Here is a 27,160-nt window from a genome sequence, read left to right on the forward strand (position 1 = left end):
TTCTCCGCAGCACAATCTCAAAGTGTGGGGTCTCTCACTTGCATCTCTCTCTCTTCTCTCTCTCTCTCTCTCTCTCTCTTTAACTTGTTTCTCTATCTCTATCTCACTGGCACTCGTTCCTCAGTGTCTGATGCTTTTCCAAGGCTTCTTGAGCTGTCTATCTTCGATTCAAAAGTCCCACCGTTTCATTGCCCCTTCACTCCACTCCTTTTGTACTCTATCATTTCGTTTTGAAAATGCCAGCGTCCTCTTCTTCATCTTCATCTTCTTCATCCTCATCCTCATCCTCATCGTCGTCGTCGTCGTCCTCGTCGTCGTCGTGGATCCTCAGTCCGTCCAGCCCGGCAGACGTCGTCCAGCGGTGCGCAGGCGGAAAGGCGCTCAATCTGTGGCGGCTGTCAGGACTGATTGCTGCGACCGCGAGCGAGACCGCAGCAGCAGCAGCAGCAGCAGCAGCAGCGACCAATGCATCCGAGTCGCACACCGAGTCGAACGCGTCGCTCGCAGCGCTGCTGCCAGTCAAGGTCCCCAGCTGGATTTGCATTAGCACGGACGCGTTTGACGAGTTTGTCGAGCACAACGGACTGCACGCGCAGCTCACCTACCGCCCAGCACTGCCACCGCACACTGCACTGACGTCGTCGAGCGCAAACGCTGCCGAGGGAGACAGTCCCACCACCCCAGTCACCGCTGGGCTGGCTGCATTTGCAGAGCGCGCGCGAGAGGTGTGCCTGTCGAGCCCGCTCCCGGACGCGCTCCGCAGCCAAATCCTCAATGCAATCAACAAGGAGCCATTCTCAAACCACTACGTCGCCGTTCGCTCGTCGGGCGCGGACGAGGACTCGGGCCAGCACTCGTTCGCTGGGCAGTTTGACTCGTTCCTGTTTCAGAGCAAGGAGCACGAGATTATGCGCGCAATCCGATCGTGCTGGGCGTCCTGCTTCTCTGAGCGTGTCATGGCGCACCGCATCGAGTGTGGGCTGGCCATCACCAGGCCGCGGATGGCCGTGATTGTCCAAGTCATGGTCAACTCGGCCGTTTCGGGCGTCGCCTTCTCGCGCCATCCCCTCAAGGCCATGTCGACCAGCAACGCGCTGGTCGAGGCTGTCTATGGCATTGGCGAGGGCCTTGTCAGCGGTGAAATTGAGCCCGACAGCTTTGAGGTCGATCGTGCCACGTTCGTCGTCAAGGAGCGCGTCATTGTCGAGAAGGAATCCGAGCTGCGACCGCCGCACCATCAGGACAGCGGCAAGAGCGCTGCGACAAAGGCATCGGCGGGAGCGGTCGATCCCTCGGTGCTGGCCAAGAGCAGCTTGGTCAAGGTCAGCGTGCCCGAGGCGCGCAAAAAGTCTGCCGCGCTCACGGACGTGCAGGCTGCGCAAATTGCGCACTTTCTGGTTGCGCTCGAGGCGCGTTTGGGCCGCCCGCAGGACTTTGAGTACGGCTACGAGCAGAACGACGCCACCCTGTACTGTCTGCAGGCGCGCCCCGTGGTGACGCTGCCGCCGTCCGCTTTCTTTGACAACTCGGTCGGCGGAAACGTGCCTACCCTCTGGGACAACTCGAACATTGTCGAGAGCTACTCTGGTGTCACTTCTCCAGCCACCTTCTCCTTTGCTTCGTACGCCTATGCTCTCGTCTACACTTGCACTCTGCGCGTCGCTGGCGTTCCTGCGGAGGTCATTGCCGATTACCAGCCTTACCTCACCAACATGCTCGGCCTTGTTCGCGGCAACATTTACTACAACCTGATGAACTGGTACCGGTGCCTTGCCACCATCCCAGTCGGTGTCGACAAGGGCAAGTTTATGGAGACCATGATGGGTGTCAAGCAAACGCTCGATCCTGCGCTCGAGCGCGAGCTTGGTGCCATCTCTGCCACCGAGCCACAGTACAGTATTGGAACCAAGGTATGTGTTGTTCTTTTTTTGGCAATGTGTGGTTTCGCATTGACGTTCTGATGCTCTCACTTCTTGGATTTTTTTTTTTTTTTTTTGGTTTCCAACAAAATCACCAATAGATCCGTGTGCTCGTCTCCATGCTGCACAAGATTTACACCCTGGACGGCCTCGTGGCCAGCTTCTTTGAAAACTTCAACCACCATTACGCGCACGCTCGAAGCATTGACTTTTTCAGCCTGTCCATCCAAGAGCAGTCGGCGTGGATTCGAAAGCTCCACCGCGACGTCACGAGCAAGTGGGAAACGCCCATCCTGAATGACACCTACGTCATGCTCTTTTTTGGAATGCTCAAAAAGCTGGTGGGCCAGTATCTGCACCTGGACTCGGACAAGGCGCAGTCACTCCAAAACGACTTGCTGTGCGGCCAAGGCGATGTCGAAAGCACCGAGCCGACCAAGATGCTCATGCGCATTGCCGCGCAGGTGGATGCCTCTGCCGCCCCCGTCCGCAAGTGGTTCCTGGAGAACCAGCAAGACGTCATTGCTCGCGTGCTGAACTTGTCGGAAGTCCGCTCCGCCACCAAGCGTGCCCGCAGAAGTCAATCTGCCGATCATTTTGGCGACGCAGAGGCCTTTGTCCAAGCCATCTCGAGCACCAAAGACGATCCCAAGCACACGATTTGCGCGCACATTGAGCTCTTCCTCGACAAGTACGGTTTCCGCTGCATCAACGAGCTCAAGCTCGAGGAGAGCACGCTGTATGACCAGCCTGGTAAGTTGTGACTGCAGCAGTCCAAGCCAAAAAAAAAACATGCAGCTTGTTAAGAACGTCAGCTGATTCCCTCGTTTTTAATCCCTATTATTATTTTCTTTGGTAGATTTTGTCATTGAATCCATTGCCGGCTACGTCCGCACCAAGTCGTACTCGATCGACGCCATGGAAGAGCGCGAGCTTGCCATCCGCCACCAGGCTGAAGCAACCATCAACAGCACACTCAACCCCGTCAAGCGCGCCTTCTTCAACTGGGTGCTGTGGCACGCACGTCGCGGCGTTCGCCACCGTGAAAACATGCGCTTTGCGCGAACCAAATTGTTTGGACTGTTCCGCGAGCTGTGGCGCGCCTATGGCGCAAACTTGGTCAAGCTGGGACTTCTCCAGGATCGACAGGATGCCTTTTATCTGACGCAGGACGAGCTGTACGCGTTTGCTGATGGTCGCTCTGTCACGAACGACATTGCTGGTCTTGTTGCGCTTCGCAAGCACGAGTACGACGAGTACCGCAAGGGCGTTTCTCCTCCCGAGCGCTTCATGACGCGCGGCGCTGCTGGTCTGTTTATGCACTATCCCCAGATCCTTGGCGACCTCAACATGCTTCGCCAACTCGAGCTGGATGCGGCTGCCGATCCTCAGGTGCTCCGTGGCACGCCGTGCTGCCCGGGTGTGGTGGAGGGCGTCGTCCGTGTGGCGGTGACCATCAACGAGACAAAGAACCTGTCTGGCGAGATTCTCGTGACTGCGCGCACCGATCCAGGCTGGGTTCCGCTGTACCCGCTCTGCTCTGGCCTGCTGATTGAGCGTGGCAGCCTTCTGTCGCACTCTGCTGTCGTGGCACGAGAGCTGGGCCTGCCGACCATTGTTGGCATTTCGGGTGGTCTGATGAAGCGCCTGAAGACGGGAATGCGTGTTCGCATTGACGCCGCGAAGGGAGAGGTTCGCATTCTGGACGACACTGACTCTGGAAGCAATGTTGCTGCTGCTGCTGTCAATGTCTCGGGCAAGGACACCAAGGCTCCCGATGTGCTGGTTGGTGATTCGACAACGCGCAAGCGCCGCAGCAACTCTCGCTCGCGGTCTTCGAACGAGGATGAGGAGGATGGTGCTTCCAAACGTTCACAGTCTCCTGCTCGTGGAAAGTCGCCGGCTCGAGGAAAGTCTCCTGCTCGTGTCGAGTCCAAGAAGTCCAAGTGAGATTCTTCTTTTGAATGCCTTGTGCCACCGGTGCTGTTTTGCTCGTAATTGCCATTGTTCAGAGTGTAGATGTTTGTGCGAAAATACAATTGTCTGTTTGGTGTTGTTGTCTGTCTTGTTGCTGTGTTGTTTCGCCTCTGAAGGTGAGAAACGACACGCCCGACTTTGGCGTTCGCAACTAGCAAGGGACGAGGATGGGTGGGCATCGGTGCAGGGTGGCTGCCGATGCTTTTGTTGCGCCAGACGCATATTTTTTTTTTTTTTGAGCTCCTACTTTACCAACTTGTCTGCGAATCAGCCAGTTCGTGACATTGGTGCTTTACTTTAGCAAGCCCACCCAATGAAGGGCGCAAGCTTGTATCACATCGACTCAATAAACAGCGTCTGTACCAATTCTCGACCTTTCACGAGTACCGAATTCAGTCAAAAAGCGAACACCAAGAGTTCAATTTCGTGAAATGAAAGAAACAAAAAATAACAATGGGATTGTCACGCAACAAAACGAGATTCAACCAGATATTCACATTGAGCGAGATGTCATTCCGGCGGTCGTCTGCAACAAGCGAATAAGCTCAGTGTTGCCGCGCAGGATACCCAGCCGCGAGTCGTTGGCCAGCAGCACAATATCAGGCAGAGTAATGTTCATCGCTGTGTTGCAACCAAAATACAGTGAATTTGAGTACAAGCACCGACCCAACTGACAATCGATTCAAAACTTACAATACAGCAGCTCTTGGGAGTCAAACAAGGACGCCAAAGAGAAGAACGCAGTTGCGTTCAAGATTTGGAGCAGCTCGGCATCGGTTGGACTTTGCTTGGATGCGTTGATCACAGCACTCCAGCTACCAAACAACCAAGAGAAATCATCAAAAGACACGTGAGCGAACAAAATGAGAATCGTGCAAGAGACCAACAAGAGAGGCAGACGTACTCGTTTTTCAAGATCGATCGCACGCAAATGTCAAGAAGCAATGAAGTATTCTCCTCATCAGAGCGACTCTGGCCAGTCACGAAAACCCACGCAAAAACAACAATCAAGTCAGCAATCAGAGAAGCCGACAAAGTCTGGGGATCAACGACGCGAGTGCCTCTGGACTCACCGGCATCGACCGTGCGTACGTTTCCATCGCCAATGCCAGGTCGATGGCATCAGGAATTGGGTTGTACTGGCCGATAAATGCGTCAATCAGACGCAAGGGCTCGAGATAGTCCGTCTCAAGGTTGACGCCATTGTTTCCAAAGCCGGCGACCAGCGGAGCGTACTTTGCGTCGCTCACGAGCAATTCTTGAACTTGCATAAACCACATGAATTGCCAGACGTCTGAGCAACAAGGCAATTCGTCAGGTAAGATTGAATGTGGTGTAAAGGAGAGGGCAGCAGACGCGTTGCCAACAAACAACAAAACAAACAAAAACAAACATTTACCTTCGCTGTCTTCGGGGTTTGATTCATCGGCGCAGGCAAGTGCCATCTTCCAGAGGCTGAGCAGAGTCTAGCATGCCATGAAATACAATCACGTCAGAACAATCTGGCGCATTCACAGGCCCGCTTGTCGCAAAGGTTTTTGTTTGTTTTGTACCTTGCGCTTTTGAAACAACGCCGTCTCGTTCTTGGCAAGATCGCGAAGGGTCATGGCAGCTTGAGCATAATTGTCCGTCCGGATGTCATGCAGCCAAGAGAGTTCTGGATGCGTTTTCAAAAACTCGCCCAAAGCAGCATCACGAGAGCGCGGCGATTTCAGCAACTTGGCGGCTTTGCCTGGGAAAGCAGTCAAAAGGGGGGAAACCGCAACGATGAGTTTCTTGTTCTCCGCGCAATCCTGCTCTCGGATATGTCAACGGTCACTTACCATGATCCAAGTACCATTGGAAGAGTTCTTGAGCAAATCCGTCGGGTTCAAACTGCCGAACGTACGTGTCCAGCTGTGCCGGAGCGTCCATGTCTTCGCACATTTGAATGAGAAGTTGGAAGTGTTTGTACTTTTCGGCGAGCGCGAATGCCATCGCAGTGTCGTTGTGTTTGACTGTCCAACGGCCGAAAGCGGGGTCAGAAACAACCGTTTTTTTGTTTTGTCAAAAGCCGCGTCCACGCGTGCACTCAGCTGAAGCAACACACATACCGAATGGATCAATGAATCGAGGACGGCATTCGACAAAGGTGTTAAAGACAGCCACATGACGCTCTTCGTACTCGGGGCCGCTGAATGCTCGCAATCGAAGGTGAGCATTGACCAAATGCGATGGAGAAAATCAGACACACACACAAAGACAAAACCAACACGGCTACGTACTGAAACTCGAGAAACTCTAGCTCGCCCCAGTAGGACGTGAGCAAAAGATCCGTCAACACGGCGAGCTGCTGCAAAAAGAGGGCACGCTGCTCGACGCTCGCCGTGCGGCCGATCGCCTCCGTGGTCACTTCATATTGCCGGACGAGGGCATTTCGTACTTTGGTGGATGCTGTGAGCGTGCCAACAGCAAAACCCAAAGAGTTAGTTCTTTCTCAAAGGAAGCACACGGCAAGGATTGTGACTCGGGAACTCACACGTCCAAGGGTCTGGAATGGTCGTAAGATGCTCATGGAGATGAAAGAACTCGTCCAAATCCTCGCGGCATTTCAGTGCGCTGGTGAGGATGATCTGCAGCAGACGAGAGACGGGAGTGTCAATCGCTCGTTCCTATGCATTGTCAACTGTGTGGAGACGGATCGGAACTTACTTCAAACATGCTGTTGACAATGTTGACCGTCTCTAAACGCTGGCGCGCCTCGGACTGACCCACCGCCAGATGTGACAAGAATCCATCGGCCTGCTCTTGCTCGACAAGTGCAGCCAGAATGTCATCGAGATGGTCCAGCTGCTCGGAACGACCAGCGACATCGAAAGTCAGTCGCAAGAGAAATCTGTTGCAAGTGTGTCGCTCAGGGCGCTCACCTCGTAGTAGAACAAATCCTGCATGCCCATGCCCAGCACTTGACTGCGCTCTTGCAAGTTTAGTCGCGCAAGGGTTTGCTGCATCCTGTGCATCATCAAAAAAACGGATCAGCATCAGATCAGCTCGACTTGCAAAAACACACAACCAGAAACTAAACGCTGTTTGTTTTGCTCACAATGCAGTCACAGCCTCGGATGTCGCGCCAGTCTGCGCGTTCTGGTACTCTCGCAACGCGATGGCTGCTTCAATCTTCTCCGAATGGCCGCAGAGCGTCCAGCGATCCGCGGTATTGAGCGATGCCTGTCAAGGGTGTGGATTGTGAGCGTTTTGCTCAAACACCCGCGCAATGGTACACAAAAGCACCTCGTGTATTGTCTTGTTTGATCGATCCCCTTACCTGGCACGCTGGAACTACCGCCTCGAGGAAGACGCCGTGAAGGGCTCGCTTCTCGACGAGCTGCTGCAGGATGATTGCAGGTGCGGACGCAGATTCTACCAACGATTGCAAATCGGAACACACATAAGCCAGACAAGTCAGAAATTGATTCTCAGATACTGACTGCAGTTGAATTTCTGAGATTTTTCTGAGATTGTTCAGAGATTCCAACTCTCCGTCTCCCGTTTGCGCTCGCAAGTCCTCGTCGCTCCATGGCTACGTGCAAAGCCTGTCTCTGAACGCAAATCTTTTTTTGTTTTTTTGCAGAAATCCGCTCTTCTCCATGGATGAATAGAGTAGCGGTGTAGCGGGAGGACGAGGAGCAGGAAATCGGAGATCTCTCTCTACCGACCTGCGCGGTTCTCCTCGGCCCAGCGCGGGTCGTCGGCGGGGAATGCGTTGAGGAGTGCGAGTGACTGGATGCCAGCCGAAGCAGCGACGGCGAGCGACTGAGCGATGGCTGCGTTGGCGACGTCGCGAGTGAGCAGCACATGTTGACCAGCTGAAGCGGGGCGCCGTCCACCACCACCACCACCACCACTCCTCGCAAGGGCAGCACTGCTCGAGGACGACAACGACGACGGGAGGGTGCTGCGATGGTGCAGCGACGAGGACGAGGAAGACGAGGACGATCGCAGCGGAGTGGCAGCGAGCATTGAGAATAAGAAGGAGCCTGAATGAAAAGTGAATGAAAGAGACTGAGACTGAGACTGAGACTGAGACTGAGACTGAAGAGTTCTATTTAGTTGTTAAAGTATATTGTCAATGTGTGTGAATGAGTGTCGAGAGATAGAGGCAAGGAACTGAGTGACGATGAGCAATATGAGCAAAAGGATCACTCTTCCCTTGAATTGCCATTGTGATTGTGATACTGTAGTAGAGTACGACAATGTTGGCTGCTGCTGCTCGTGCATTGACTGCGCGGCAATGCCTGCTTCATCATCATCATCATCATCATCATCATCATCAGCAGCAGTATCAACTTCATCATCATCAGTATGAGCAGCATGGCCGAGTGCGCAGGTGGATTGCTTCACACTCGTCCTCATCATCATCATCGGCCAACACTCCATCCAACACTCTATCATCATCATCATCATCATCATCATCATCAGCAGCAGCAGCAGAACATGCGCTCAGTGCGACTGCTGCTGCTGCTGCTGCTGCTTCAGCCGCTGCCGCCGACGCCAATGCAAACCCAATGCACGCGTTCAAGGCGTCGCTCCTGCTGCCGCGCGCCGACGGATTCCCGCTCTGGCCAAAGAACATCAACGAGCACGAGGCCTCCGTGTTGAAGCGCACTGGCGGCGCATCGCAGGCGCTGTACGACTGGCAGCTCTCGGGCGATCGCTCTGCTGCCACACTGCCAAGACAACAGCCGCCCGAGCAGCCGAGACACCGAGACCCTGCGACCCCCAGCCAAAGCCCAGCGGATGAAATCATGGACCAGAAACAGGAATCCGTCGAGCGCGGCTCAATCACACCGGAAGCAGGACTACCTGCCGAGAGCTCATCATTCAAGCTCAGCCAAGCGAACGATGCCAAGCACCCGTTGTTCATCCTTCACGATGGCCCGCCGTACGCGAATGGACAGCTCCATCTGGGCCATGCCATGAACAAGGTAAACGAAAACAGAAAGGCGCAATTCCGCAATATGATTGCTTTGCTGGTTACAAACCAAACGACACACTCAATTTCTATAATCGTGTCGTCCTTCTGTGTCTCAGATTCTCAAAGACATCGTCGTCCGGCATAAGGTCCTGCGAGGGAATCGCGTGCACTTTGTACCGGGCTGGGACTGCCATGGCTTGCCGATCGAGCTCAAGGCGCTTGGAGACTCACTCACGAAACACGTCGAGTTCACGCCCGCTCAGCTGCGAACCAAGGCCGCGCAGTTTGCTCGCGAAGCCATGGAGATGCAGCGAAAGGAATTCATGTCGTGGGGTGTGCTCGGCGACTGGCAGCATCCATACCTGACCATGACGCCGAGCTACGAGGCGCGACAACTGCAAGTGTTTTACCAGCTGTACACCAAGAAGCTCATCTACCGCGGCCTGAAGCCGGTGCACTGGTCGCCGTCCACGCAAACAGCGCTGGCAGAGGCCGAGCTCGAGTACCAGGACAACCATGTGAGCGTGGCGGCGCACGTTCGCTTTGAGCTGCCTGCCAACCACAAGGCAGCCTTGTTGCAAGCAGCCAACTGGCAGGATGCCGGCGCCGTCGACAGAGCTGCGCTTTCCGACAATCTTGCCGTCAGCATGGTGGTCTGGACCACAACCCCTTGGACCATTCCTTCAAACCAAGCGATCGCCATCAACACCAGCCTCGACTACTCGCTGCTCCACGTCACAGAAGCAGTCCAGCCGGCCAGCCCGGGCCGCAAATGGCTCACACAGACAATCATGCCGTCTCGAAGCCGGGACCAGGTGATTCTAGTTGCGACACCCTTGGTCCCATCCATTGTGCAGGATTTCGCCACAGCTCAATCACAAGTCAAGCAAGTCGCCTCGATTTCTGGTGCAAGCCTTCTGGCATTGGGCCTTCAGGCAACCCATCCCCTCGAAGCTCATCGCACCGTGCCAATTATTCATGGCTCGCATGTCACAGCCGACGCAGGCACGGGTTTGGTTCACACTGCTCCTGCGCACGGCGTGGATGACTTTATCGTCTGCAAAACAAACAACATTCCGCTTCTCAACCTGGTCGACGAGCGTGGCTGCTACAAGGCGGACGTCGCACACGGTCTCGCCGGCCTGCAAGTCCTCACAGTCGGCAACGCCAAGGTGCTCGAGCTGCTTGAGCAGGCAGACCGTCTGCTGCTCGCCAAACCTCTCAAGCATCGCTACCCCTACGACTGGCGGTCGAAAAAGCCCGTCATCACGCTGGCCACCAAGCAATGGTTTGCAAGCCTGACCAATGTCAAGCACGACGCCCTGCAGGCGATTCTCGGCGTCGAGCTCGTGCCCGCCGTGTCTCGCAACCGACTGGCCGCCATGCTGGGGGGCAGAAACGACTGGTGCATTTCGCGGCAGCGCTCGTGGGGTGTGCCAATCCCCGTCTTTTACAACAAGGAGACTGGCGAGCCGCTGCTCGACGACGACATGTTTGCCCACATCCACCAACTCGTCTTGCAGCAAGGCACGGATTGCTGGTTCACCAAGAGTGTCGCAGAGCTGTTGCCGGCGTCGAAGGCGTCGATGGCCGAGCAATTGGTCAAAGGCACCGACACGATGGATGTCTGGTTTGATAGCGGCACCTCGTGGATGCTTGTGCAGCAGCTGGCGGCTCAGCAGCAGCAGCAGCAGCAGAAACAAGCCGACAAGCCTGCCCCAGCGCCGGTTGTCGCAGACCTTGTTCTCGAGGGCTCGGACCAGCATCGTGGCTGGTTCCAGTCTTCGCTGCTGACCTCGGTGATTGCACGAGGTGTGGCTCCCTTCAAAACCATTGTGACGCACGGCTTTTTGCTGGACGAGCGTGGTCGCAAAATGTCAAAGTCCCTTGGAAACGTGGTCGAGCCTGCACGCATCACGCACGGCGGGAGCGCTGGAGCCAAAGGCGGCGAGCCCTGGACGGCTGCTGGCACGGACGTTCTCCGCGCCTGGGCAGCGTCTGCTGACTACTCGGCAGACGTGGTCATCAGTAAAGACGCCATCAAGGCACAGACACAGATTGTCAAAAAGATCCGCAACACCTTCCGGTACTTGCTCGGCAACCTGCACGACTTTGACCCGGCGAAACACTTGGTTCCGCTTGCCAGCCTTCGCTTGGTGGATCGCGTCGTGTTACAGCGGACCAGTGCGCTGTGGGATTCTGTCCAACAAGGGTACGAATCGTATGCGTTTGCTCGAGCATCCCTGGCCATCACGACATTCTGCAATGTCGAGCTGTCTGGCTTTTACTTTGAGTTGTCCAAAGACCGCCTGTATGCCGCTGGCGCCGAGTCGCCCGAGCGTCGTGCTGCACAGACTGTGTTGTACCACGCTGTGGTCACCATCTGCAAGGCAGTGGCGCCCGTGCTGTGCCATCTCGCCGATGAAGTCTGGTCGCATCTGCAAGGCAATCCCGAGCAAAGCGTCCTTCTTGGCCACCAAGCCGCCGCGTCGTCTCTGGGTGACGTCGAGCCATCGCTTGCTGCCGCTTGGCCAGCGCTTCTCAACCTCCGTGCTGTGGTCAATCGCGCACTCCAAGTCCCGCGCTTTGCCCAGCAGATTGGCTCTCCCTTGGACGCGGATGTGACGCTTGAGCTCTCCCCAGGCAGCATTGAAGCACTGCAGACTCTGTTTTCCAACTCCAGCGCCTCCCTCGAGGAGCAGTTAGCCGAGCTCTTCATTACTTCGCAAGTTCGACTGGTCGATCGTCCCGAGCCTGCCTCAGCCCGCCTTCTGCACACTCAGCGAGAGGAGTTGGAGGGATTAGGTGAGCGGTTTTTGTTTGTTTGAGAGGAGCAAAAGGGATACTTGCGATTTTTGATTGACTTGCTCTCGTCTCGATTGTTTTGTGCACAAACAGGACCCAGTGTAACCCCAATTGCGGTGCACGTCTCACGCGCGGCCCTGCACAAGTGCCCCCGCTGTTGGCGATTTACTGCGCAAGAGCCCGCTCATCTTTGTCAGCGCTGTGCAAAACTGAATGTTTAAAAGACATGCAACGTAATACAACAAATTGCAACCGTTGCAGATCAAATTCAATGCGTTTTATTGGCGTTTGGCAACGTCAGAGAATAGCAACAACAAAACAAACAAACAAACTCCAATCATTCCATAAACACATTCAGCTTGCGCGCCATCGACTCGGACAGCGGCGGCGTCTTGGAGCGCGGAATCAGGTAGGTGGAGATGTTGAACAGATCGATAAAGATGCGGTACTTGTCGCTAATCGTCGATCGCAAGTACTGGTAGCCAGACGAGCCGCCGGTGCCAAGCTTGTTACCAATCATGCGGTGCACCATCATGACGTGCTGATATCGCCACTTGGAGAAGAAGGCGTCCACGTCCATCAGCAAGTTGAGCATCTTGAAGGGGAGGTGGAAGCGGGGCTCATCGCTGAAGGAATCACGGAATCAAAAAAAAAAAAAAAAAAAAAAAAAGGAACAGGTTTGTAAGCAACACAAAAAAAAAAAAAACAAAGCAATCCAAGGAGCATTGTTGCTGCAACCAAACACTCCAACATACCGGTACAAGAAAATCATGATGGCGCCTTGCATCGCTTTGTGCGAGAGTCGTCGCTCGCCCTTCTCGCGCAGCTCGGCATGCTTGGCGGGATCGAAGACAGACTGGAAGCTGAGTTCGTTCTTGTCGCACTCGGCCAGCACAGCCTGGCGGGTCTCGGGCGTCAGTTCGGCGTGATCGACCTGCGCTCGATTGGCCGCAAGAATGTCGTTGACGGCGGCCTTGTACTTGCTCCAAAAGTCGAATTCGTCGGGGTGAAGGCCAGGCGTGCGCTCGAGCCATCGCTGGAAAAAAAAAGAGGAGAAAATATGTTGTTGCCGATGTGAGTGAAGCGTTCATAAACAAACAAACGGGGGTTGACGTCAAAATGCAATGCACAAACCTCCATCAGCTCGAGGAAGGATCGCTTGCCCTCGGCCTCGCGCAGCTTGCCAGCATCATCGTCCGAGAAGGCATTCCAGTATGTCTCTTGGGAGTACCGGGTGCGGTTTTCTGGGCGGAGGCCGAGCAGGGTTTCGAGGACGCGGAATTGGCTCGACTGGAAACCCGAAGCCGGAACCAAGTAATCGCTATAGCACGTTCAACGTCAACAAAAGGACACAACGAGAGATGAGAACCGGCAGTAAAGTGGGAAGAGAGTGACCATTTTTTGGGTTCTACTTACCGGAACTCCATAAAGTCAAGGGCAGTCATGGTTTCGAGAATGTTGATTTGGTCGACCATGATCTTTTCAATCTCGACGACACGGCCCAGACGGTTGACGATGGTGAGCATGTCGCGCTCCTTGATGTGGTCGGTGGAGAAGATTTCGCGGATGGACTCGAGTTCGTGCAGAATTTGCTTAAACCAGAGCTCGTACACTGCAGAATAGGCAGAAATAAGCATGCAAGGGAACAAAATCGTTAGGTTTTTTGTTTCTGACAAGTTGTGTACAAACAGTCTGAAAACCGACGCTTGGTCTGAGATTTTCAATGCGATTTGAGAACTTTTTGCCTAACTCCGCCCCATCCCACTCCGTCCATTCAGCTTTTTTTTTTTTCGTATTCAGATGGTTTTCTAGTTTCTTCGCACATCCACTTGTGCAACCAACTTCAAAAGTGCGAGAAAAAAAAAATCCAAAACTCCCAATTCTGAGCAAAATCGTCAATCGCGGCAAAATTGATCATTTTCGAAGCTGACAAAAAGCCATTACTGCGGAATCGATCTAGTTGAGTTGAGTTGCATTGAATTGCATTGAATCGGATGAAGAACTGCAGGTGGGATGAGGAGGGGCGAAGGGGAGAGGGGGACTCACTCACGCACGAGGCTCAAAAGTCACACTCACTCCAATCACCATCACCACCACTCGACAACGGAAGGCTCAACCGACAGTCAACTTGCGCTACATCGACATTGAACGTTATTGAACACTGGCTTGTCAAAAGCGAGGATGAGGACGAGGACGAGGACGAGAGTCACTTTGCTCACTCACCCTGGTGGATGACAATGAAGAGGTGCTCGTCGTGGGCCGCCTTGCGTGTGCCGCCGTGGGTCGACTCGGGCTGCTGCAGCGACAGGAGCGTCCCCAGTCGCAGGTAGTCGCCATAGTACACTGGCTGGCGCTCGCCCGACGACGCAGCGTCACTGGTGCTGGTGCCGGCAGACTCACTCGCGGCGCCGCTGGAAGTCGTGACCGCGATCGCTGCAGCAAGCGGCATTCGCGTCGCAGGCACGCTGCCATGTTGGAAGGGACACGCCATTTTTTGTTTTGTTTGTTGCTTGTTGTTGGTGTTTTTGCTTGGAAATGGGGGGGGGGCGTTGAAAAGCGGGGAGGGAAAGCCGCAGTTGATTTGGCTTGGAAAAGGTCGAATTGGGAAAGAAAAAAAAAAAAAAAAGACGAGTGAGAGGAAACGGGGGAATAAAGAATAAAAAAGCTTTGCTTCGACATTAGCCTGATCATCAACATTAGCATCAGCATCAGCATCAGCATCAGCATGTTGTGAGATTCGACAGCTAAATCAGCATCAAAGCAGTGTCAGTTTGCACAAAAAATGAATATGCGAAAGAGCAACCTCTCATTCTTGCTGCATCGATTCTGTGTGCTGCAGTTGCATCGACACAATTCTTTTATCACTGTGAAAACGTCTCGCCGAGGACTACGCTCCAAGACATGCCAGACAAAACAGCGCACACACAATTCGAAAACAAAAAGACAAACAAAAAACAAACAAACACAAAAAAACCGACTTTGACACGAAAAGTCAACATTAAGCATTGGGAAGAACTTCGTAGGTGTCGTTCGAACCGTGGTCATTCAAAGACGGCGAGACAGAAGCAATAGTCGAGTAATTGGTGCCAGCAGCAGCGGCGGCGCTGCCTGCAGAAGGCACCGGCGGAGCGCTCGCTCGAGCTGCAACCGCGGCCTCGGTATAGGTCACAGAGGTGTCTGCATTCTCATATGCAGGAGCGGTCGAAACGTCGGCATACGCGTTTGCGGAAACGTCAGCATACAGAGGGGCGCCAGCGACTTCGGCGTACGTATCACGAGGAGCATCCTCAGCAACATAGACGGGATTCACAGCAACGTGGGCGTACGTGGAGCCAGAAGCATTGTGGACTGCATACGCAGGCTCTTCGGCGGTCGAGACTCTCTCGGGGGCCGAAGACGTAGTGTCGTAGAGTTGGTCATGCTTGAAGACGGTGGACGACTTTCTGCGATGGCGCAGAATAAGCACGACAATCAAAATCAAAAGCACAAGGCCTCCAATGGCGACACCAATTGCAATCGGCAACACGTCCGAGGAGTCGTTGCCGCCGTGGATGATAATCATCGAGGCGGAAACAGCAGAAATGGACGCGGCCGACTGAGCCGAAATGGCCGACTCGACGGACGCGGATGAAGCCCAAGACTGGACCGACTGTGCCGAAACAACTGAAGTTGCGGATGCAATGGCGGCCGACTCGGCGGATACAGAGGCAGCCGACTCGGCGGATGCTGCTGATTGCACAGAAGCGGAGGTAGCGGACTCGGCGGATTGGATCGAGACCGACACGGCGATTGCAGAAGCAGCGGATTGGCCAGACATGGACTCGATCGACGACGCAGATTGAGCAGAGATGGACTCGATCGACGACGCGGATTGAGCAGATGCAGCGGATTGGAAAGACGCAGAGGCGGCAGAACTCGCCGACCGAACGGACTGGACCGAGCCAACAGAAGCTAGCACCACGGAGGTCGCAGAAGCAGCGGACTGGGCGGAGATGGATTGCACTGATTGAGCAGAAATCGCAGACTTGGCCGAGGCGGCAGAGGTGACAGCCTGGGCGGAAGTTACCGACTGAACCGAAAGGAGAGAATCAATCGATTGTTGAGAGTACAGCGTGGAAGTCTGGGATGGGGAATAGCAAGCGCCCAGAATGTTGATAAAGCCATCGTAGCATTGAGTGCACGTCGAGGTGGATGAGCAAATTGCGCAGTTTGGCGAGCAGCATCGGCCGGAGCCGATGCCAAAGCAGGTGGCGCACTGGGAGTTGCAAGCTAAAAGTATAAATACGGTTGAATGAGCTGCAAGATCAAAGTCTCATTCCAAGAAAAATGGCACGCGAAGAAGGACGTACGAGTTGGTGCTGTGGCACTGCCGTAAGTGCTCAGCGGTACGGATGCAAAGTTGTTGTTGGTCAGAAAAACCTGTGCAGAGGTCAACGCACTCAAGCCCTGGAATAAACCTGGCGGAAGCGCGCTCAGCTGATTGGATGATAGACTCAATTGCACGAGACTGCGCAAAGCCTGCAAAGCGCCGGGCGGAATTTGTGTGATCGCGTTTGCACCGAGTTGACTGGAGGGGGAAAACGCAAGGTGCACTGTGAGCTGTCTCGTCTCGCATTCACGCATTCGTTGCCGTGGGCACTTACAGAGATATCAATGGAAAGGTTCCTGTCGTCGGAATTGCGTTGCTTGGGAAGGCGCTAAACGCGCAGCTTGAGAGAGTCCTGCACAAGTTCGATTTGTGAAATCGTCAATGTCCGAAAGCCCATTCAACAAGAACGAGCCGACATGGTTTTTGTTTTCGTGTCTTACAGGTACTGCAACGCAGGAACGGATGACAGAAAGTTGTCTGGAAGCGATGACAGCAGCGGGTTCAACTGTAGCTGACTGATTGATGCAAGGAATTCGAATTAATGATGGTTATGACGAGAAAAAACTTGTCGTCGATGCACATACAGAATCTGGATCGATGGATGACTGAAGGTAGTCCCAAGGGTGGTGATCAGGTTTCCTGCCAGTCTCCTGTTCCAAAATGTTGTAAGCTCCATGCACGTACGACTGCTATCGGGCCACTTACAAATCGAGGAGAGAGGGAACGGTCGAAACAGGCGGAACAGTCGTGAGCTGATTAGAATCGAAGTAACTGTTTGGTCTCAAGATGAGTCATAGATTTCAGAATCACTGATTGGTAGAGCGCTTAATCTCACAGTTCTCGAAGCTGCGGCAGATTGGAAAAGGCATTGGGATCGACGGTTGAGATTGAGCAGGTCGAGAATAGGCTGCCAACAGAATACGTGTCAGTCATTCACCATGGCCTGGTTGAGATATGAACTTGCAGTCACTTACAGCCGGCTGAGTTGAGTTAGGCCGGTAAAGGAATTCGCTGGCAACGCGGTGAAACCATTCGAGTTGAGAATGCTGCGACAAAGAAGTGAGCGTTGCCATCCATCCCCAGCAAGAAAATAAATCTCAATGCATACAGTTCTGTTAGATTGATCAGAGCCGCAAATGCGTTGGGGGGCAGAGTAGTGAACGTTTTGATCCCAGAGATGGCCTGAGCATTCAGCGAGAGCGATGTCAACGATGTCAGCTGAAGCACTTCCGGCGGGACCGCCGTAAATTGGTTGGTATTCAATACCCTGAAGTGGCACATGTGAGTGTGATTGGCTCGAACGCTTGACGCCAATTGCTCGCTACGGGTGAAAAATGCGATTCTTACAGTGTTTGCAAATTCGGCAGATTGGCGAGCAAGCCAGTTAAATTCGTGAGCTGAGCATTCTCCAACATTCTGATGGAACAATTTTGCAGAGTTCGTAAGCAGAGGTCGTAAGCGCACGGACGAGTATTGGCAAATGGCAGCACTGCAATTCCAGCAGCAGCTCGCTTACAAGTATTTTAGATTCGGCAAATTCGAGAGGCTTTGTGGTTGGAGGTTCAGGGGGCAGCCGAAAAACGTACTGAACCAGATGGCGGGGGTGCAATTCGAGTCAGTGCAGAATTCCGGGCATTGGGTTGAACGTTGTCGACAAATCCGCTTACATATGAGTCAGCAAACTCAGACCGTCGAAGGCCGTTGCAGAAACGGTCAAAGTAGTAACACCTGAGGAGCCGACACAAGCACTGATTTGCCAAGCGTGTGAGAGTTTCGGTACCGACCCCATGCATGTCAGGGGCGCGTTGTTTTGTGTTTTGTGGCACTTACTCTTGAAACACACTGATGTTGGAGGGGAAATCCTGAATCATGTAGGCTAACTTGTTGCACGACATGGTCGTCGTATCCACTCCAGAACACGTGCATACGTTGGTATTGCCCTGAGTGTCGGTGCCGCAGGGCCAATCAGCGCGCGCTGAAGGAAGCAGCCAAGAGGCGAGAACGGCGACGGCGACGAGCGCGATGGCGACCAGCCGACTCGCACGCAAGACCATTTTTGTATGCCTTTTGGTGAGAGCTCTTTCTGTATGATATTCACAAGTCACAAGTGGAGGAGTGTGAGGCGTGAGTTTGTGCGTCATATACTTTAGGTCTGTGAGAGCGAGCGAGCAAGCGGCATTTTTCACCCCGACCGGCATCTGCGGCTTCCCTTCTCGCGCTCAACTGCTCAAACTGTGTGTTTGAAGCGATTTCATCAAAGTGTACATATCAGCGATGATGAAAACGAGCAGAAGTGGGGAAGAAAGGGGGAAAAAAGAAGAAAAAAAAAAGAAAAGGAAAAAGGGGGAAAAAAAAAAAACCACAAAACGTGCGTTTTTGAAGGGGTTTTTTGTCGCCACACTCAAAAACAAAACAACAACGAACACAAAGACAAGAGCGCGGCTGTGATTTGAAGTGCAGATCACAGAGAGAGAGAGAGAGAGAGAGAGAGACAAGGAGATTTTGAGACTGAGAGAGAGAGAGAGAACGGAGAGACAAAGAGCGACAAAGAGAGAGAACATAGAAAGAGCTCGAAAAAGCAAAAATCAAACAACAACAACACTTGAAAGACTCAATCAAGAATGTCGGCTGAGCCCCAACAACGGCACCAAAAACGACTCTCGAAGGGGCGAGCGAACTGATGCGTGGGCGAGTGTGCATTGTTTTAGACCAGAGATGCAAACACTACTCGACACGGAATGAGCGAGAGTGAAAGAGAGCGAGAGAGAGAGAGAGAGAGAGAGAGAAAAGAGCGTGAATGCATCGTGAGAAATCTGCAGCCACGCGCCCAATTTCTGCCACGCGCCCGCACCTCCCCTTCGACGCTCGACGCTCAACGCTCAACGCCCGCACGCCCGCACGCGAATTCTTGCAGTATAGTGCGGTCTCTCTTTCCCAAAAACACCCCACCAACAAGCACACGCAACATGGCAAACGTTTCAACATCAACGCCAAACCGCCTAACCCAAAGACAAAACCCCAAACAAAGCAGCTTGTCGTGCCACTCAAACAACCGCTGTTTTTGAACACCCGCCCTGGTTGTTAGTCACCCCACAAATCCATCACCACACTCCCCTGGCGATGGAAGGACAGAGCAAGCAACTGGCAGTCATCGCAATGCTTGATCTCACAACAGCCAGTCAAACCAGAAGAAGGAAAAGGAAGAGCTGTGACAATGTGAGTGGATTGCTTTACCGCAAAAAAAAAAAAAAAAAAAAAAAAAAAAAGGAAAAAAAGAAAAACAAAAGACTGAAAACGGCGATGTTCCCGCTGCTGGCTGTTTTTGGGGTTCTGCGACACTTGTTTTTGAGCAATTCGTCATCGCGCTTCACATGACGACAAGGGAAAGAAAAATACCACGTTGCACACTTTACATGACGACAAGAAAAAAAACGAGAAGCCGGAGAACAGGCAAATTCTTTCAACGGCAAAGGATAACGTGACAGCTCATCCTCAAAGGCACTGTATTCTCAAACTCAACAAAAAAAAAACACTCACATACACAATTCTGTTCAAGGGTGGGGCGACAGAGAAGCATGCCAGTCTCGGTTACCACCACCAACCACTTCATCAAACAGGGACAGGGACGCATTCGCTCAAAGGAAGATCTTCTTCAGCGAGCGGAACTTTGGCTTGCGGAAACGGTCGGCTGCGTTTTTCCAAGCACAAGCAAAACACAAGACAACCGAGAGGGAAGGTGAGAGAAACTATCAATGCCTCCAACATCCATCAAAACAAAGGAACCAAACCTTGACTGAGTCCTGTCTCGATCGACGCAACGGGCATATCCTGCGGTCCTCCTTGGTTGAGGCGTGTCGTGAGGAGTAGCTCCTGACGGCGATTTGCTTCTTCGACAGCGCGAGTGACCATCGAGTCCATCAGTTGGGCCTGCGACCGAGAGGTGAGGATGTGTGAGTGCTCAGAAACAATTCCGACAATCAACTCCCAAACCCAGAAAACACAATCCACAGAAGAGTAAAATACCATGGGAGACACAATGACAATCGTTTCCGGATCTTTGTCGGGCCCAAACTCGATCAAAAAGTAATTCCTGCCATCCTTGGCCACGGAATCCCACGAGATTTCGTGAAATTCAAACTTGTGCTCGATTTCCTACAAAGAAAGCGTAGTCCTGGAAGTGAGTTCCGAGCCGCGCGCAATCCCTTGCCCAAGAGTCGCTTTGTTTGTTGCTCTTTACATTGGTGTTGTCGTTGATGATGACCAGTGATTCCGCGTTGACACCAACACGAACTTGCGTGAGGTTGGCATCCCCGACAACCACACCTTGGGTAAGGGGGCGGTACTCGCCGCCGAAGAAGGTGGCGCCATAGAAGGGCCACTGCCACACGTACTGCAGATATAACAAGTACAGGATGTTCTTGGGGTTTTTGCCATGCGGCTGGTGTGCCTTGAGGATGCGAGTGCGCCATTCGTCTTCCTTCAGGCTGTTAATCTGTTCCTCTGGCACCAAGCGAGCGAGCTTGGTGCTGAATGTGCGGTGGCGCCGCGCGTCACACAGAAGTGCATGCGAATGTCGTGAGTTTCTGCTCTGAGCCAAAAACGAGACGACAGGACCATCAAAACAAAAACGACCCACCGAATAATCTCTTCGCCAGTCGAAGCAGGCGACTCGAGCACGAACAGCTGAAGGAGAATTCCAGCAAGATAGCAGCAATCGTCAACCGATGCAGGGTACTTGGAGTAGATGACATTGTATCGAGCCTGCGTTAGTGGGAAAAACACAAGGACGGACGAAAAATGAGGGACGAGCCACAACTACAGTGGCCGCAGAGACGCAACTCGGCTCTGTACCTCGTCAAACAGCAACTCGAGCGTCATTTCGTCGCGAACTTTGCGCTCCATGGCCTTGAGCACAAATGCATCACGCTTGAGCACAAGCTTTGGGGATTCGGTGGGTGCTGCAGCGCAGAATCGCTCCAGCATTTTGGTCCACTGTTCGCGCAGGACGACTGGTTCGTGGTTGGCCTTGAGTTGCAGCTCTGTATGATGGTTGTCAATTCAGTGAGTGTCACGCTTTCCTTCCGATGCTGACAATGAGCAAACTCAGAATCACAAAACTCAGAATCTTCTTCTCTCTTCTTCCAAATCTCGCTTCTCGTTGCGAATTTTTCATCCGTCACAGCTCCCATTGCTACCACGTCTTAGATGCCATGATCTTTTCGATTCCATCGCTGAATGACTCATGATTCCTATGATTCATCGTTCAAGACGTTGAAATAGCGGCAATGCAGGGTTTTTGCGGTAAAACTCCAACATCGTCAAGCCGGTCTTCCCCGCCATGTCTTCGTCCAAATGTCACCACTAGCTCGCCCTAGTCAAGCGGCTGTTGTTTCTAGTGTTTGAGCAGAGTGTTGGTTGGCTGGCGAGCGAGCGGAGAGAGAGAGAGAGAGAAGCTCGCTTCAATGGCCCTTTCGCAAGTACACACTCACGCAGGTCGTCGCCAACCATCCAGAGGGCAAACAGCGGCGCCGACTTGTCGTCGACCTTGAGGATTCTGAGAATGTTGGAGAGAATGTCGCTTGCTCGGGTTGTGCGGCCGCTGCCAAACTTGAGCTGGCGAACGGACTCGTCCATCAGGTAGATGCGGAAGATGGTGTCGTCGCCGCCGGGCTCCTGGAAGGCCAGCGTCAGCGACCCAGTCCCAGACCCGCTGCTGATGGTCGACGGGCTCGCCAGGCGCTGACGCTGGGCGCTGTCGGGGATGGAGGTCAGGTCGCTCAGGCTCATTTGCTCAGATTGTGGCAAAGTGAAAAGAGAGATTTGGACTGAAGCATTCTATCTATTTGAATGTGAATGTGGATATCAATGGAGAGAGAGATAGAGAGCGAGAGAGGATCAAAACGGAGGTTGTATGAAGTGGAAGAGAACCAAAGATCAAAGGGAAAACAGATGAACTCTCCGTAGCAAGCTGAGGCGCTTTAACTCATCATTTTTTATACTGTTCTCGCATTTGTTTGTGTTGAGCTTTGTTGCTTCTCAGATGTTCATTTTGATCTGAAATTGTTTCATTGTTGATGGTTTTTATCTTATTTTGTCCAAATCTCAGTCTTTGATTTTTTTCTTCTTCTTCTGCTTCCTTTCAAATCATGATGAATCGCACGCTGCTGCCACCGCCATCGACGCCAGCATTCGGTGAGTATTATGTATTCAACGACATTGTATATTGCACAACATCCAAGCAACAACAGACAGTCGAGGATTGCAATGCACACGAAAGCGGCGATCTCGGGATTTGCCTTCAATGCTCAGCGCTTCAATCGCTCTGCGCTTCAATGCAATCCAACCAATGTCAAAACATCAAAGAAAACAAAAAAAGGGCTCCACACTTGCACTATAGTAACGAATAACAACCGCGGTGAAGCACTGTTAAGCACTCACCTGTCGTTTCGTTTGTATTGCGTTACCATTGCATTGCCTGCCTGCAGTGTCGCGCGCGCCAGTCCTCCACGGCGCACCCACCGCAGGAGGCCAGCAGCAGCAGCAGCAGCAGCAGCCAGGATCGATCTCTGCACCGCCCGCCATCTACGCTGCAGGTGCACAGCCGCCATCGCAGAGCAGCGGCGCACTCATGGGCGGGCTCATGCCGCCGCCTCCACATCCAATGCACTACGATGGACACATGCACCCGGGACACCCTGGTGGACACCCCGGCGGACACCCCGGTGGACACATGCCGATGCGCAGGAGAGGACCCAACTTCCGCGAGCAGCAGCGCAAGTCAACCAAGGTCTTTGTGGGCAACATTGCCGACTCGGTCTCGGACGAGCTGCTCGGTGAGATTCTCGCCCAGTGCGGCACCGTCGTCAGCTGGAAGAGACTCAAGGGCAAGGACGCCACATCGTTTGGGTTTTGCGAGTTTGATTCCCCGGATGGCACGCTCCACGCGCTCAAGTTTCTCGAAAAGCGCTTCCTCTACGGCAAGGAGCTCACCCTGAAGGTCGACGACTCCACGCGCGTCTTCCTGGACCAGTACCAGGTCGGCAAGGCCATGTACGAGGAAGGCATGCGCCAAAAGCAAGAAAAGGCGGCAGCAGCAGCTCAGGCCGCCGGCGGAACTCCGGGCGATGCCGCGGCAGTCGCGCCGCCTCCGCTTCTCCCTCTCCCTCTCGACCGACCGGCCGCGACAGCAGGGGCTGCTGGCAGCGAAAGCACTCAACCCGCAAACGCTGAGGACGGAGGTGCACAGTCTTCGGCTGCAGGCGCAGACGATCAGGATGACGAGGAGCCAGACGCATCCGAAGCCAATCAGCCCACCCCCGAGCAGCGTGGCGAGCGCATCGATGCCATCATTGCTGCTGCTTACGAGCGCAATCCACCACCTCCACCGCCCATGGCGGGAGGCGAGCGAGCCAAACCGGCTTCCGAAACATCATCCTCGGATGCCTCCAAACAACAGCCGTCCACGCAATCTACAGTCAGCACGTCCGACACAAAAGAGCGCGCCCGAAGGCCTGGTGACGCGGATCGCGCGTTTTTCGATGTAAAGCGCTGCTGGATTTGTGTATTGAAGCCAGGTGGAGCGGCTGGTTGTTTTGTCGACACAATGCTGACACGAGCTTGCTGTGTATGGTGGAACGGTTGTTTTTCACTCTGTGCTTCATAGGTACTGCGAAGATGGGAGCATCACGAGCGTGAAAAGATGCGCTTGTACCAGATGGAACAAAAGTCGGATCAGGAACGTCAAAAAGACGCCGACAACTTCCTCAAGCACAACCTCGAGAAGCTTGCCACCTACGATGACGACAAGGACGATTCAAAGTATTACAAGTACGTCGAGTTCCGGTGGGGGGGGGAGATTTGAAACAACTTGTGAAGCTGAATGTCTCGACTAATTTTGTTTGATGTGGTTGTTTCGCAGTGAAAAGAAAATGGCATCACTCATGCGCGATCGCCAGCGCGAGGCGGAGCTTGACGCAAAGGATCGTGCTCTCGAGAAAGACGAGGAAGATCGCCAGCGAAAGCTGGTTTTGCAACAGCAGCAACAAGAGTTTTTGAAGCACAAGCGCGAAAACGAAGAGCTGCAGCGACAAAAGCAACAGGCCGAAGCCGATGCAGCTGAGCGTGCTGCCTCGAGTCACAAGCGTACCGCTTCGGAAGCACTGGATGCGTCCGACCCCGAGAAGCGCGCTCGCTTGCAAGAGCCGACCAACCGCAACCACTCAACCGAACAGCGGCGCGCCCAGATTGAGCAATCGATTCCCAAAGAGTCGTCGGCACTGTTTGCTTTCCGCGTGGATTGGAATGGGCTGGATCATGTGAGTGTGACTGGACTGGGTTGCTTTTGTTTGTTTCCCAGCAGCTTGGCTCGTTGGATTGACGCAACATACCGTTGGGGGGGGTTTTTTTGTTTGTTTTTGCACCTGCAGAAGCTCTTGTCTACCATCCGAACGTGGGTCAACCAACAAATGCTCGAGTATATTGGCGTCGAAGAGCCAGCTTTGGTGGACTTTATCACCGCGCGGATATCCGAGCATTGCAATGCGCAAGTCATTCGCGAAGAGGTGGCCAAGGTATGAGGATTGCGTTTTGTGGGTGTGCTTTGCGTCGAGCGTGTTATTTTCTGACCGCCCAACGCGCTGTTTGACAGATTCTGGACGACGAGGCCGTCAAATTTACAGTTGATCTTTGGAGGTTGCTGGTGACCGAGCTGGAGCTCCGGCGCCAAGGACAGTAGATGCAGTTGCAAATCTTGTTCTTGTCGTATGTGCCTCAGACAAGCATTTAATGCTATCATTGAGCTGTTTCATTTGAACCTTTGAAGCTATATTCCTGATCACTTTGCATAACTACCGGAATTTGTTTATTTACTGCGTTCGATGCATGGAATCACCAATCGAATCCAACACTTCTGTTACGCATCTTTGCGTGGCTTTTTGGCGGCAAGGGATGCCCGGAGACGAGCCAGCTGGTCCTGGAACGCGGGCGTGCCAATGAAACTCCACGAGCTCTTCATGTCTTCGTCCTCGGTGGCACGCATGTGAGCTGCAAACGAACTGCGAATGTTCTTGTAGGTGAAGCTCTGCGCAAAGAAGCTGACCGAGTTGAAGGCGAGAACTTGCTTGAGCGCGGCCTCCCGCAGCTGCTCGGGCGAGTCCACGGCAGAGTCTACCAGCCCAGACGCCAAGCCAGTGTCGGCGTTGACCATGCTGCCGAATGGAAGCATGCGCTCGGCAGTCCGGACCGATGTGGTGTTAGCCATAACGGTGCAGAGCCACTCTGGCACCGGCATGCCGACCGCCACCTCGTTCAGGCCAAAGCCGTACTTGCCGCGCAGCATGATGCGATGATGGCACGCGAGCGAGAACACGGCGCCTGCGCCAGGTGCGTGGCCGTTGATTGCAGCGACGGTCGGCATCGGGGCCGTGTAAATGTCCAAAAATGTCTCGCGGAGGGTCTTCCAGTAGTGCAGCCAGTGGTCCTTGCCCTTGGTGAACTCACCGAGATCGATTCCGGCCGAGAAGAAGGACGGCACGGCGGACGTGAGCACAACGGCGCGAACGGGGCCGGTTGGTGCGTTGGTGTCCGCAGCAGCAGCAGCAGCAGAGCCAGTGGTGGCGGTAGCAGACTTGTCTGACGATGGCGATGCAGGCTTGCTCGCGACTCGGCGGTTGAGATCGGCGTAGGTCCGCTTGAGCTCCTCGAGGACTTCGAGCGAGAGTGCATTTGCCGGGTGGCGATTGAGCTGTACGACCGCGTAGCTGCTCGCATCATTGAGTGCGTACTATTACAAACAAAAAGCACAAGACAGATCCGACGCAACGGTCAGATGAGATGCAGACTGGAGGTGAGTGCCAAGAAGTGCAAGATTGCTTGATTGCTGGAAGGTCGGAAGTTCAAGTTTGCCTTCGCACATAATCCACGAGAACGAGCGGCTTGGTCGCAGCAGCAGCGCCAGAGGCAGGAGCTGAAGCAGTGGTGGTGGTCGACGCGGCGGAGGCGGAGGTGGACAAGGCGCGCAGGCCGCGCTGAATGGCAAGATGCTGCATTGCAAGAGAACAACAATAAGGACTGAACTGACTTGCTCAGACGTCAAATTTGGTAAGATGACAATTTTGATAGCAAAGACGATTTGATAGCAAAACAACGACGGCGGGGTCGCCTATTGAGATTGCAGAGTGAGAGACGAGAGAGTGAGAGAGAGAGAGAGAGGGAGAGAGAGAGAGCGTCTCTATCGTATCCGTCCGCCCCCCCCCTCCTTTCCTCTGCAGGTGAGTTGATTCCTTTGTACTTTGACTACAATAATCCTTCGTTCTGAGCTTCTGAAACTTCTCAACAACGCTCAATTCAGCCAAACAAAGCTTTCTCTCGTCTTTTTTTTTTTTTTTCTTTGCTTTTTTTTTTTTTCCTTCTCACTTTCGCTGTTTTTCCATTGACAACGTTCGTTCGCCCAGCACAACTGCCGCAGCAACAACAACAACAACAACAACCCACACACACATAGTTCAAGGCGTCGACGAGCAACCCGCCGCCTGAAAGCGAGAAAGCGAGAGAGAGAGAGAGAGAGAGAGAGAGAGAGAGCCGAAAGCGAGAAGGAAAGCGAGAAGCAAGGTAAACCTCGTCCCGCATTGCTGCCAGCAGGGCAACCCGCCTTCGAGAAACAGAACCCCAGAGCAAGCAAGCTCAGTAATAACAGCAGCCAGTCAGACAGACAGACGGACGACTGTCACGCTGAACAGACAGCCAACAAACGACCACAATGCAAAAAAAAGCATAGATCTTTTTCTTTTTTTTTCCTTCTGTTTCTTACTCGGGTCGCGTCGGTGCTGCTCCCGTGTCCTGAGATGGGGTGTGGGTGTGGCGGGGTGTCTTGCGCGTGTGTGTCTGTGGTGGCTGCGCATCCGCAGTGCCAGCCCCGCTCGTCGCCATCTTTTTTTTTTTTTCGTTTTTCTCGTTGGTCGTCCCCTTCACCCTTGTCACCCCTGTCAGCCCTGTCGCCCCATGCCAATGCAACCGTGGCACTCGCCTTGCTAGAGTTGCTGAGGGTTGCATGGCAGGCGCTCGCAGTGGACTGGAAAAGGAGCTTTTTTCGCTGTGCACAGTCAGCGATTGTGTCATCGCTTCTCTCCAATGCAACGT

The 27,160-nt window shown here is 53.6% G+C and overlaps 8 protein-coding genes across 8 annotated transcripts; 3 read left to right on the forward strand and 5 right to left on the reverse strand.

Moving 5' to 3' along the window:
- The first annotated feature begins 178 nt into the window (after positions 1 to 178).
- Positions 179 to 3,974, forward strand: CAOG_07442 (phosphoenolpyruvate synthase). Its single transcript, XM_004343251.2, has 3 exons — positions 179 to 1,910; positions 2,021 to 2,672; positions 2,779 to 3,974. Exons 1-3 carry the CDS (start codon positions 237 to 239, stop codon positions 3,867 to 3,869), a joined length of 3,417 nt encoding a protein of 1,138 aa, XP_004343301.1. The 5' UTR covers positions 179 to 236; the 3' UTR covers positions 3,870 to 3,974.
- Positions 3,975 to 4,304: 330 nt separating this feature from the next.
- Positions 4,305 to 7,963, reverse strand: CAOG_07443 (hypothetical protein). Its single transcript, XM_004343252.2, has 15 exons — positions 7,592 to 7,963; positions 7,201 to 7,295; positions 6,979 to 7,103; positions 6,803 to 6,887; positions 6,588 to 6,725; positions 6,415 to 6,508; positions 6,161 to 6,329; positions 5,990 to 6,069; positions 5,720 to 5,893; positions 5,450 to 5,628; positions 5,296 to 5,362; positions 4,970 to 5,190; positions 4,801 to 4,868; positions 4,590 to 4,711; positions 4,305 to 4,517 (listed from the first exon to the last, which is right to left on the reverse strand). The coding sequence occupies exons 1-15, from the start codon at positions 7,893 to 7,895 to the stop codon at positions 4,390 to 4,392; spliced, it is 2,049 nt and encodes a 682-aa protein (XP_004343302.2). The 5' UTR covers positions 7,896 to 7,963; the 3' UTR covers positions 4,305 to 4,389.
- Positions 7,964 to 8,342: 379 nt separating this feature from the next.
- On the forward strand, positions 8,343 to 11,911 carry CAOG_07444 (isoleucyl-tRNA synthetase). Its single transcript, XM_004343253.2, has 3 exons — positions 8,343 to 8,860; positions 8,967 to 11,655; positions 11,749 to 11,911. Exons 1-3 carry the CDS (start codon positions 8,441 to 8,443, stop codon positions 11,874 to 11,876), a joined length of 3,237 nt encoding a protein of 1,078 aa, XP_004343303.1. The 5' UTR covers positions 8,343 to 8,440; the 3' UTR covers positions 11,877 to 11,911.
- A 6-nt stretch (positions 11,912 to 11,917) lies between these two features.
- Positions 11,918 to 14,281, reverse strand: CAOG_07445 (tryptophan oxygenase). Its single transcript, XM_004343254.2, has 5 exons — positions 13,879 to 14,281; positions 13,072 to 13,267; positions 12,790 to 12,976; positions 12,411 to 12,691; positions 11,918 to 12,281 (listed from the first exon to the last, which is right to left on the reverse strand). The coding sequence occupies exons 1-5, from the start codon at positions 14,144 to 14,146 to the stop codon at positions 11,993 to 11,995; spliced, it is 1,221 nt and encodes a 406-aa protein (XP_004343304.2). The 5' UTR covers positions 14,147 to 14,281; the 3' UTR covers positions 11,918 to 11,992.
- Positions 14,282 to 14,460: 179 nt separating this feature from the next.
- Positions 14,461 to 18,142, reverse strand: CAOG_07446 (hypothetical protein). The gene is made up of 13 exons (XM_004343255.2): positions 17,855 to 18,142; positions 17,692 to 17,772; positions 17,541 to 17,609; positions 17,372 to 17,440; positions 17,133 to 17,291; positions 16,999 to 17,070; positions 16,860 to 16,931; positions 16,730 to 16,795; positions 16,609 to 16,674; positions 16,465 to 16,539; positions 16,299 to 16,376; positions 16,005 to 16,222; positions 14,461 to 15,924 (listed from the first exon to the last, which is right to left on the reverse strand). The coding sequence occupies exons 1-13, from the start codon at positions 18,076 to 18,078 to the stop codon at positions 14,654 to 14,656; spliced, it is 2,520 nt and encodes an 839-aa protein (XP_004343305.1). The 5' UTR covers positions 18,079 to 18,142; the 3' UTR covers positions 14,461 to 14,653.
- A 1,341-nt stretch (positions 18,143 to 19,483) lies between these two features.
- CAOG_07447 (hypothetical protein) lies at positions 19,484 to 21,855 on the reverse strand. The gene is made up of 7 exons (XM_004343256.2): positions 21,514 to 21,855; positions 20,876 to 21,063; positions 20,661 to 20,785; positions 20,262 to 20,550; positions 20,048 to 20,176; positions 19,813 to 19,951; positions 19,484 to 19,712 (listed from the first exon to the last, which is right to left on the reverse strand). The coding sequence occupies exons 1-7, from the start codon at positions 21,809 to 21,811 to the stop codon at positions 19,660 to 19,662; spliced, it is 1,221 nt and encodes a 406-aa protein (XP_004343306.1). The 5' UTR covers positions 21,812 to 21,855; the 3' UTR covers positions 19,484 to 19,659.
- A 315-nt stretch (positions 21,856 to 22,170) lies between these two features.
- Positions 22,171 to 24,877, forward strand: CAOG_07448 (hypothetical protein; the record flags this gene model as incomplete). The annotated part of the gene is made up of 6 exons (XM_004343257.2): positions 22,171 to 22,216; positions 22,510 to 23,564; positions 23,688 to 23,851; positions 23,943 to 24,339; positions 24,451 to 24,594; positions 24,672 to 24,877. 6 exons carry the CDS (start codon positions 22,171 to 22,173, stop codon positions 24,756 to 24,758), a joined length of 1,893 nt encoding a protein of 630 aa, XP_004343307.2. The 3' UTR covers positions 24,759 to 24,877.
- On the reverse strand, positions 24,855 to 26,151 carry CAOG_07449 (hypothetical protein). The gene is made up of 2 exons (XM_004343258.2): positions 25,936 to 26,151; positions 24,855 to 25,805 (listed from the first exon to the last, which is right to left on the reverse strand). The coding sequence occupies exons 1-2, from the start codon at positions 26,068 to 26,070 to the stop codon at positions 24,936 to 24,938; spliced, it is 1,005 nt and encodes a 334-aa protein (XP_004343308.1). The 5' UTR covers positions 26,071 to 26,151; the 3' UTR covers positions 24,855 to 24,935.
- Positions 26,152 to 27,160: the final 1,009 nt, after the last annotated feature.

The sequence above is a fragment of the Capsaspora owczarzaki genome (genome assembly GCF_000151315.2).
Source record: "Capsaspora owczarzaki ATCC 30864 unplaced genomic scaffold supercont2.15, whole genome shotgun sequence".
NCBI classification, from domain to species: Eukaryota; class Filasterea; order Ministeriida; family Capsasporidae; genus Capsaspora; species Capsaspora owczarzaki.

What these genes read in the sequence shown, in the direction of transcription:
- CAOG_07449 (XM_004343258.2), bottom strand. Translation starts at nt 26,070, where the DNA reads ATGCAGCATCTTGCCATTCAGCGCGGCCTGCGCGCCTTGTCCACCTCC. An exon ending in CGCTCGTTCTCGTGGATTAT is followed by an intron (nt 25,806 to 25,935) that starts GTGCGAAGGCAA and finishes TGTTTGTAATAG; the next exon opens with TACGCACTCAATGATGCGAG.
- CAOG_07447 (XM_004343256.2), bottom strand. Translation starts at nt 21,811, where the DNA reads ATGAGCCTGAGCGACCTGACCTCCATCCCCGACAGCGCCCAGCGTCAG. An exon ending in GATGGTTGGCGACGACCTGC is followed by an intron (nt 21,064 to 21,513) that starts GTGAGTGTGTAC and finishes ACCATCATACAG; the next exon opens with AGCTGCAACTCAAGGCCAAC. An exon ending in CGAGACAGGACTCAGTCAAG is followed by an intron (nt 19,713 to 19,812) that starts GTTTGGTTCCTT and finishes GGAAAAACGCAG; the next exon opens with CCGACCGTTTCCGCAAGCCA.
- CAOG_07446 (XM_004343255.2), bottom strand. Translation starts at nt 18,078, where the DNA reads ATGGTCTTGCGTGCGAGTCGGCTGGTCGCCATCGCGCTCGTCGCCGTC. An exon ending in CTGCCGAATTTGCAAACACT is followed by an intron (nt 17,292 to 17,371) that starts GTAAGAATCGCA and finishes GTGCCACTTCAG; the next exon opens with GGTATTGAATACCAACCAAT. An exon ending in CTGATCAATCTAACAGAACT is followed by an intron (nt 17,071 to 17,132) that starts GTATGCATTGAG and finishes TCTTTGTCGCAG; the next exon opens with CATTCTCAACTCGAATGGTT.
- CAOG_07442 (XM_004343251.2), top strand. Translation starts at nt 237, where the DNA reads ATGCCAGCGTCCTCTTCTTCATCTTCATCTTCTTCATCCTCATCCTCA. An exon ending in AGTACAGTATTGGAACCAAG is followed by an intron (nt 1,911 to 2,020) that starts GTATGTGTTGTT and finishes AATCACCAATAG; the next exon opens with ATCCGTGTGCTCGTCTCCAT. An exon ending in CACGCTGTATGACCAGCCTG is followed by an intron (nt 2,673 to 2,778) that starts GTAAGTTGTGAC and finishes TTTCTTTGGTAG; the next exon opens with ATTTTGTCATTGAATCCATT.
- CAOG_07444 (XM_004343253.2), top strand. Translation starts at nt 8,441, where the DNA reads ATGCACGCGTTCAAGGCGTCGCTCCTGCTGCCGCGCGCCGACGGATTC. An exon ending in TGGGCCATGCCATGAACAAG is followed by an intron (nt 8,861 to 8,966) that starts GTAAACGAAAAC and finishes TCTGTGTCTCAG; the next exon opens with ATTCTCAAAGACATCGTCGT. An exon ending in AGAGGAGTTGGAGGGATTAG is followed by an intron (nt 11,656 to 11,748) that starts GTGAGCGGTTTT and finishes GTGCACAAACAG; the next exon opens with GACCCAGTGTAACCCCAATT.
- CAOG_07445 (XM_004343254.2), bottom strand. Translation starts at nt 14,146, where the DNA reads ATGGCGTGTCCCTTCCAACATGGCAGCGTGCCTGCGACGCGAATGCCG. An exon ending in CTTGACTTTATGGAGTTCCG is followed by an intron (nt 12,977 to 13,071) that starts GTAAGTAGAACC and finishes AACGTGCTATAG; the next exon opens with CGATTACTTGGTTCCGGCTT. An exon ending in ATCATGATTTTCTTGTACCG is followed by an intron (nt 12,282 to 12,410) that starts GTATGTTGGAGT and finishes TGATTCCTTCAG; the next exon opens with CGATGAGCCCCGCTTCCACC.
- CAOG_07443 (XM_004343252.2), bottom strand. Translation starts at nt 7,895, where the DNA reads ATGCTCGCTGCCACTCCGCTGCGATCGTCCTCGTCTTCCTCGTCCTCG. An exon ending in GGCCGAGGAGAACCGCGCAG is followed by an intron (nt 7,296 to 7,591) that starts GTCGGTAGAGAG and finishes AATCGTTGGTAG; the next exon opens with AATCTGCGTCCGCACCTGCA. An exon ending in TCCGAGGCTGTGACTGCATT is followed by an intron (nt 6,888 to 6,978) that starts GTGAGCAAAACA and finishes GATGATGCACAG; the next exon opens with GATGCAGCAAACCCTTGCGC.